Below are 9,104 nucleotides of genomic sequence, written 5' to 3' on the forward strand. Positions count from 1 at the left end.
ACACCCGAAAATCACGTGGTGCTTCGAAACAACGAACTGTCGCAACGGTGCACAGTTAGGGGGAACACTTTCTTGAAATTATTGTGAGGAATCATCTTATTTACTACCGTCGTTCTAAGTAAACAAGATGCAAAAACATGATAAACATCACATGCAATCAAATAATAATAGTGACATGATATGGCCAATATCACATAGCTCCTTTGATCTCCATCTTGGGGCTCCATGATCATCTTGTCACCGGCATGACACCATGATCTCCATTATCATGATCTCCATCATTGTGTCTCCATGAAGTTGCTCGCCAACTATTATTTCTACTACTATGGCTAACGCGTTTAGCAATAAAGTAAAGTAATTTACATGGCGTTTCTCAATGACACGCAGGTCATACAAAAAATAAAGACAACTCCTATGGCTCCTGCCGGTTGTCATACTCATCGACATGCAAGTCGTGATTCCTATTACAATAGCATGAACATCTCATACATCACATATATATCATTCATCATTCATCACAACTTTGGCCATATCATATCACAAAGCACTTGCTGCAAAAACAAGTTAGACGTCCTCTAATTGTTGTTGCATGTTTTACGTGGCTGAAGTAGGGTTCTAGCAAGAACGTTTTCTTACCTACGTGAAAGCCACAACGTGATTTGTCAACTTCTATTTACCCTTCATAAGGACCCTTTTCATCGAATCCGCTCCAACTAAAGTGGGAGAGACAGACACCCGCCAGCCACCTTATGCAACTAGTGCATGTTAGTCGGTGGAACCGGTCTCACATAAGCGTACGTGTAAGGTTGGTCCGGGCCGCTTCATCCCACAATACCGTTGAAGCAAGATAAGACTAGTAGCGGCAAGAAAGTTGACAACATCAACGCCCACAACAAATTGTGTTCTACTCATGCAAGAGAACTACGCATAGACCTAGCTCATGATGCCACTGTTGGGGAATGTTGCAGAAAACAAAAATTTTCCTACGGTTTCACCAAGATCCATCTAGGAGTTCATCTACAAACGAGTGATCGGATTGCATCTACATACCTTTGTAGATCACGCGCGGAAGCGTTCAAAGAACGGGATGAGGAAGGCGTACTCGACGTGATCCAAATCACCGGAGATCCTAGCGCCGAACGGACGGCACCTCCGCGTTCAACACACGTACGGTCAGCGTAACGTCTCCTCCTTCTTGATCTAGCAAGGGGGAAGGAGAGGTTGAGGAAGATGGCTCCAGCAGCAGCACGACGGCGTGGTGGTGATGGAGCTGCAGTACTCCAGCAGGGCTTCGCCAAGCACTATGGAGGAGGAGGAGGTGTTGGAGAGGGAGAGGGAGGCACCAAAGGCAAGGGTGAGAGGTCGTCTCTTCCCCCTCCTATATATAGGGGGCCTAGGGGAGGCGCCGGCCCTAGGAGATGCAATCTCCTAGGGGGGGGGGCGGCGGCCAAGGGAGGAATCCCTCCTCCCCAAGGCACCTAGGAGGTGCCTTCCCCTTCTAGGACTCTTCCTTTAGGGTTTCCCCCACCCTAGGCGCATGGGCCCTAGGGGGAAGTGGTGCCCCAGCCCACTTTGGGCTGGATCCCTTCCCACTTCAGCCCATGGGGCCCTCCGGGATAGGTGGCCCCACCCGGTGGACCCCCGGAACCCTTCCGGTGGTCCCGGTACAATACCGGTGACCCCGAAACTTGTCCCGATGGCCGAAATAGCACTTCCTATATATAATTCTTTACCTCCGGACCATTCCGGAACTCCTCGTGACGTCCGGGATCTCATCCGGGACTCCGAACAACATTCGGGTTACTGCATATACATATCCCTACAACCCTAGCGTCACCGAACCTTAAGTGTGTAGACCCTACGGGTTCGGGAGACATGTAGACATGACCGAGATCGCTCTCTGGTCAATAACCAACAGCGGGATCTGGATACCCATGTTGGTTCCCACATGCTCCTCGATGATCTCATCGGATGAACCACGATGTCGAGGATTCAAGCAACCCCGTATACAATTCCCTTTGTCAATCGGTATGTTACTTGCCCAAGATCTGATCGTCGGTATCCCAATACCTCGTTCAATCTCGTTACCGGCAAGTCACTTTACTCGTACCGTAATGCATGATCCCGTGACCAGACACTTGGTCACTTTGAGCTCATTAGGATGATGCATTATTGAGTGGGCCCAGTGATACCTCTCCGTCATACGGAGTGACAAATCCCAGTCTTGATCCGTGTCAACCCAACAGACACTTTCAGAGATACCCGTAGTATACCTTTATAGTCACCCAGTTACGTTGTGACGTTTGGTATACCCAAAGCACTCCTACGGTATCCGGGAGTTACACGATCTCATGGTCTAAGGAAAGGATACTTGACATTGGAAAACTCTAGCAAACGAACTATACGATCTTGTGCTATGTTTAGGATTGGGTCTTGTCCATCACATCATTCTCCTAATGATGTGATCTTGTTATCAATGACATCCAATGTTCATAGTCAGGAAACCATGACTATCTGTTGATCAACGAGCTAGTCAACTAGAGGCTTACTAGGGACATGTTGGTGTCTATTATTCACACATGTATTACGATTTCCGGATAATACAATTATAGCATGAATAAAGACAATTATCATGAACAAGGAAATATAATAATAATGATTTTATTATTGCCTCTAGGGCATATTTCCAACATCTATGAACCGATATAAGTCCGCATTGGATGACACAACACGTATGAACCACACGACCCGAATGAATACGGACGGTTTGAGGGTCATCGTTGAAGATGCCCTGACTACTGTCTATATTTTTCTATATACTTGTACTGTCATGGCGGCTTGTTTATTGGGAGAAAATCAGGGCCCCAATCAACACAAGCTCATCGCATGCGCATTGTGCTTCACAAACATTGTGATATTATCGAAACATGATATGACCAAAGCTGGCTGTGGACCACTAATCGACTGGTGATGATACTTGACCAGACTCAACCCATGACACGTCTCTCATGACCGTGTGCATGACAGAAGACGAGGGCGATTCTTCTATTCTAATGGAGATGACACGCCTATTACGTAAGAGATCCGGATAAATTAATGCAATTATAAAAATGGATCTAGTGGTACTTATGGCCAACATCTTCTGTAAGAGAACCAGATTCAGATTTCCCATTGAAGCTGAATCTGTAATCAGAAACAAACAACTATTGTGCAGCTTTACGAGTGAAGCGAGCTTTGTTAGTCAAGCTGGATCTGGAATCTGAAACAAATAACAATTTCGAATGAGCTTTGCTAGTGAAGCTGAATCTGGATTCATGCCATTTTTAGTGCAATTTGCCGAAGCACCTAAAAATGTACCTCGGTGGCGAAGCTGATTTTGCGAATCAGCTTTACCACTAAAGCGAATCTATAGGTGATTCAACTCCAATTAAAGCTGAAACAAGCAAGGTCTTATATAACCGTGAGTCCACTTTGCTATCGAAGTGAATCTCCAGAAGATTCAAATCAGATCTAAGCTAAAACAAACATGGCCAAAACATGTTTGGTTTGAGCCAAAGTTCACCTAGTAACTAGTATTTGGCTAGCCAAAACTTAGACTAAGGTTTCGTTTGCCAATGAATCAGCCAATGTTGGCAGAAAAAAAGACTAGATAGGGAAAATAGGCATCAGCGTGTCAATTTTTTGGCAACCATCCGAACAAGAACCATTCTTTTTTTGCTATGACAATTTTGTTGGTAGGGTTGATTTTGAACACAAACAAAATATAGCCACATAAATGGCCTTGCCCAAGCTTATGTTGTGTCCACTAGCTACTCGTATGTTTATTTTCAATGGAATTGCATACAATTCCTGAAGGAAAATTTTGGATCGAGCCGAATGGAAATATTTTCTTTGTATTTATGACCACTACACAAACATCTAATCCTTGAAAATAAATTCTTTTATTGTTCATACAGTGTGGAACCAAATAAATTAGAAACAGATTCTTCGTCATCACAAAGCATCCATATAAAATACAATAGGAACCAAATCCTTGAAATATAACTTCTTGTATTATTTTCATTACACTAGGACGTATTCATATATAAAATAATGCACCTGGCTAGCTAGTCCTATATATAGAGAGCACTTATAATAATCTAGTTACAGATTCTTCGTCCTCACAAAATATTAAAATAGACTAGAACTTGCTGGCAGCCTCTTATATACATCCGCATGTAGGTTATATTGAAATATTCAAAAAAACTTATATCTAAAAACGGAGGGAGTAAAATGCACTTGGCTAGCTAGACCTAGAGAGCACTTAAAAAAAATCTAGCTACAGATTCTTCGTCACCACAAAATATTCAAATAGACTAGAACTAGAACTTGCCAGCAGCCTCTTTAAGCCCGGACTAAACTATCCTTTGTCAAGATCTAAGCAACACAACACAACTATGCACACGTCAACATAGCCAGATAAGATTTTTCTTTGATACTACATGTCTAGCTGGACGCCTGGAATCACAGTATGGGAAATATATTGCTATTTTACGCAGGTTGATGCATGTGCAACGACGTCACTCTAGCTTCAGCTGACGTGGGCACGAAGAAGCGGCCAATCCCAACTGTAAATTTACACGGTAGATTTTGGACATAGTAACTCCCGATAGCGATGAAGGTGATGCCGATCGATGAACGGTGGTTTGAGAAACCACGTCTCGTCAAGTCTGAGAAACTCCCGTGGCCTGTGGCTAATGACGCGCCTAGTTCCCGTCGACGGCGTCCACGTACGCACGTGTAACCTCCCATGACTTATCTTGTTGCTTGCAAGGTAGTAGCACACCATGCATGCAATGCACCGGCTTTGTGCTATGCTAGGGTTAAATTTACGTTGGCGCGCGGCGATGGAGTCGTCGAAACCAAAGAGGGAAGCACGTACGTTCCCGTGGACGCACTTGCTCACTTCTGCTATAAAACCAGACGGTATCTACACCAGTGAGATCAGTGCAAGCCTTCAAGCTCGCTAGCTAGCAAGCTAGGTCAGTAGATCACTCCACCGGCCAAACCGTGGCCAATCTCTCCAAGGTAGCCATGGAGGACGCCACGTACAACGCCATCCTCCTGGTCCTCCTGGCCGTGTCCATGATCTACTTCTTCAGGCCGTCCTCGGCGCGCCGGCCGCCGGGCCCGCGCACGTTGCCGATCATCGGGAGCGTGCACCACTTCGTGAACACGCTGGTGCACCGGAGGCTCCGGGACCTGGCCGGCGTGCACGGGCCCATCATGATGCTCAAGATCGGGCCGATGCCGCTGGTGGTGGTGACGTCGCGGGAGCTGGCGCGCGAGGTGCTCAAGGTGCAGGACCCCAACTTCGCCAACCGGCCCCGGCTGCTCGTGGGCGGCATCTGCGGCTACGGCTGGACCGACATCATCTTCGCCCCCACCAGCGACTACTGGCGCAAGATCCGCAAGCTCTGCATCCACGAGATCCTCAGCCCCAAGCGCGTGCTCCAGTTCCAGTTCATACGCGAGGAGGAGGTGCAGAGGCAGGTGGACCTCATCCGCGCCGCCGCCGCGGCCGGCGAGCCGGTCGACGTCACCAGGATGGTGTACGACATCAGCAGCCGGACCATCTCTAGGTCCGCGTTCGGGGAGGTGCGGCCGGACATGCCGGTGTTCCAGCATGCCATCAAGCGCGTTGTCGGGCTGTCCAGCGGGTTCAACGTGCCTGACCTCTTCCCGCGGCTCAAGGAGCTGCTCGGTGAGGCCACCGGGATGAAGAGGAAGCTGCGGGAGATCCACCGAACGTTCGACGACATACTCGTGGACATCATCGAGGGGAGGCGGAGGGTGCGCGCTGACAGGATTGCTGCCGGTAAGGATGTCGTCGATGAGAATGTCGTCGACGTCATGCTCTCCTTGCAGAAGGGCGACAACCCCTGGGGGTTCCCAGTCACGGACAACACCATCAAAGCAGTCGTACTGGTAAGTCGTTTGCACACGTGTTACTTTGATGATGTCGCAGATTAAAATGCATGCATGCATGCTTACCGGCAGATTAAATTAAAGAATGTGGCTAGGTCTCAATCGACAAAGATTTAACCAAGTCTCAGACAAGCGACATATCATTTAAAAAAATCTGAAAGAAAATTATGCATGAATCTCAATGTATGATCTCATGAATATAGCATCGACTGAGAATAACCAAGTCTAAGTCGATTGAGACTTAGCATGATTATAAATTAAAGTGGCTTCATATAATGGCAGGACATGTTTGCCGGCGGCACGGGGACCTCCGGCTCATCGACGGAGTGGGCGATGTCCGAGATCATGCGCACCCCGCGCGTGATGAAGAAGCTGCAGGACGAGGTCCGGCGAGCCTTCCACGGCAAGGACAACATCAGCGAGACGGACCTCCGCAGCAACAGCGTCAGGTACCTCAAGCTCACCATGAAGGAGGCGATCCGGCTACACCCGGCGGCGCCGCTACTGGTGCCTAGGGAGAGCATCGAGACGACGGAGATTGGCGGGTACGTGGTGCCGGCCAAGTCGAGGATGGTGGTGAACGCGTGGGCCATCTCCAGGGACCCGCGCTACTGGAAGGACCCCGAGGAGTTCGTGCCGGAGCGGTTCGAGCAGGACGGCGCCGTCGATTTCCATGGCCTCCACTTCGAGTTCACGCCGTTCGGGGCCGGGAGGAGGATGTGCCCAGGGTACAACTACGGGCTCGCCGGCATGGAGCTCACGCTGCTGCAGCTCATGTACCACTTCGACTGGAGGCTGCCCGCCGGCGTGGACGAGGTGGACATGGCGGAGTCCATGGGGCTCGGCGTGCGCAGGAAGAACCCTCTTATGCTCTGCGCCACTCCCTACGTTGTCCCTCCTCCTGCTGCTCCCTTAGCTTCGACATGATATACGCTAGCTTGTTGCATTGGACGCACAGTGACTAACGTCTAGTACTGTGACACGCATGCCTGCGGTAAGTACCGGGGATTCAGGGCTGGCTGGACCAGGGTGCTCTATGCCACTCCTTACATTGTCCCTCCTCCTGCTGCTCCCTTAGCTTCGACATGATGCGCCCTTGTTGCATTGGAAGAGTAGTGACTCACGTCTGGTACTGCCATACGCATGGCCTTTGGTAAGTACCAGGGGTTGAGGGCTCGACCAGGGTAAATGTGTGTCTATATATCGCTCTCTTTTTACTGTCATACATAAGTATTTTCTTTGACAAGAGACAAACATATATGTCATCTTTTTTTGCATGGATATGCCATCTATTTGGGAAGCATTAGCTTTTTGACTTAATTTATATGTTATACATTTGGGGACTGAGGGAGTATTGATCAATCTGGGCCAACAGCCATAGAATGTGCTCATTGGAGGGCCTATATTTAGCCATCCATACCGAAATATGCCTCAAATTTATTTATAGAAAGAAAAATCCCAATCTCGTAAAGTCCTCCTCCCTCTGTTATATCTCCTCCCGTGACTCTGCGTGGCGGTCCTGACGCCCATGCACCCCTCCAATCTCCGGCGAGGATTTTTTTTTCAATTTCCATCTTCTTTGTTGTCCCTGACCACTGCCCCACTCCTCTTATGCGATCTTTGACAGAGAATTGATGGAGTGAATAATTTTTTCAATCTTTCACAGTACGATGTCACTTGAAACGACGTGGCGCTCGCGATCTAATGAATGCAATCACCACGAAAACAACACACACACACACACCTTGAATAAGAAGTACGTGGACGATCCTCCAAGAATTATCAACAAATTAGAGACACCGTCTCCAATCTCTCGCGAAAAATCCAAAGCAGTTCTCAAAACTTCTCCAAAAAACACACGAAATATCATTGCCAATACCTGTTCAACTTTAAGATTGGCTTTGACTCAAATCTTTCCTACCGTGCACGGGGTTTGAAAGGTGGGCTTTACTTCCTTCTTCGATATAATTTGAAACTTCATCGTGCCAATCTCCAATACCTATACCTCTGGAGCTAAACGTTTCATGGTCATACATTGTTGCATACAACTGATGGTAACAATTTGATTTCTTTTGTCAGGGCACTTAATTGGTACGACATACTTCTCCGGCAATGTACTTTTGTCAAGGCGCTTAGCTGGTATGACATACTTCTCAGGCAATGACCTTTTGTCAGGGCGCTTAGTCGGTACGACATACTTCTCCGGTAATGAAAAATTAGTCTTCATATACAGTGTCAGATCATCCTCCGCGATATCACATGCCATCGTTGCGCTTCTCTTGCTCGTCCCCTACTACATGGCAGAGCGGCACTGCAAGTGGAGTAACATGCACACCGAGTGCACGTGAGAAGCACTTAGAGGGAAACATGTCTATCGACCGCCATCATCGATTCTGACGAACTGGTGCTTGCTAAACCACACCATCATGACACTGAGAGACCAAAGAGGAGAAGTACCCATCCAAGCGAAGAAGTGCCCAAACTTTGGTCCATAGAGGATGGATTTCGTCACTTTGTCGACTCCTTCCTCACATGCGTACATGTCACGAGGTGAGCCCATGTCTAATTTTACAGAGCATCTACCCTAGGCCCTATCTATATCTTCGACGCCAACTTCAGGCAAGAAGTTGTCGTTGGCCGCGTGAAAGGAAGAAGAAGATGAAGAGAGACCTTCATATACAGTCGAGGTCGTTTGATTAGTTATGTTACGGGAAGTGCTAGCTGCAAAAAAGTTAATCTTCTAAAATTTGAGGGATTAAAATTGGGGAAAAGTTTATGGGGTTATATGATGGGAGAAGAGCTAAAGATGCAGTTAAGGGGATAAAGATTGGATATGGTCATAGGAAAGAAACTCTAAGAAAGCATAGGAGACTCTCACTGCAGTGTAATCATTACTATAAGATTCTTTGGTGTGCCATCGATGCTCTTCTTCTCTGCATCATTACAAGGAAACACGATTGGGGGACTGGACACAAAAGTCTGCTTAACCGGTCAACCAACTTCATCGGCTATTTTGGTGTCCTTGATTGAGTAAAGTGGCGGAGATAGAGAAATATTTTTGGGGATGGAAAAAATATGGAGATCTGAGGGGGCCAAACATATTTATTTCACATCTAAGACCTCCAAAAAAATCCTTC

General features: G+C 47.6%; 1 protein-coding gene and 1 pseudogene across 1 annotated transcript; both read left to right on the top strand.

The window, feature by feature from the left end:
* Positions 1–5,073: 5,073 nt before the first annotated feature.
* On the top strand, positions 5,074–6,894 carry LOC119289206 (premnaspirodiene oxygenase-like). Its single transcript, XM_037568586.1, has 2 exons — positions 5,074–5,967; positions 6,250–6,894. The coding sequence occupies exons 1-2, from the start codon at positions 5,074–5,076 to the stop codon at positions 6,892–6,894; spliced, it is 1,539 nt and encodes a 512-aa protein (XP_037424483.1).
* Positions 6,895–6,952: 58 nt separating this feature from the next.
* LOC119283699 overlaps positions 6,953–9,104 on the top strand; it is a 3,577-nt pseudogene continuing 1,425 nt past the window's right edge.

The sequence above is a fragment of the Triticum dicoccoides genome, chromosome 4A (assembly GCF_002162155.2).
Source record: "Triticum dicoccoides isolate Atlit2015 ecotype Zavitan chromosome 4A, WEW_v2.0, whole genome shotgun sequence".
NCBI lineage: Eukaryota > Viridiplantae > Streptophyta > Magnoliopsida > Poales > Poaceae > Triticum > Triticum dicoccoides.

Excerpts from the sequence above, each read along its gene's own strand:
- LOC119289206 (XM_037568586.1), top strand. The coding sequence starts at position 5,074 with ATGGAGGACGCCACGTACAACGCCATCCTCCTGGTCCTCCTGGCCGTG. Across the intron at positions 5,968-6,249 it reads CCATCAAAGCAGTCGTACTG|GACATGTTTGCCGGCGGCAC; the intron begins GTAAGTCGTTTG and ends ATATAATGGCAG.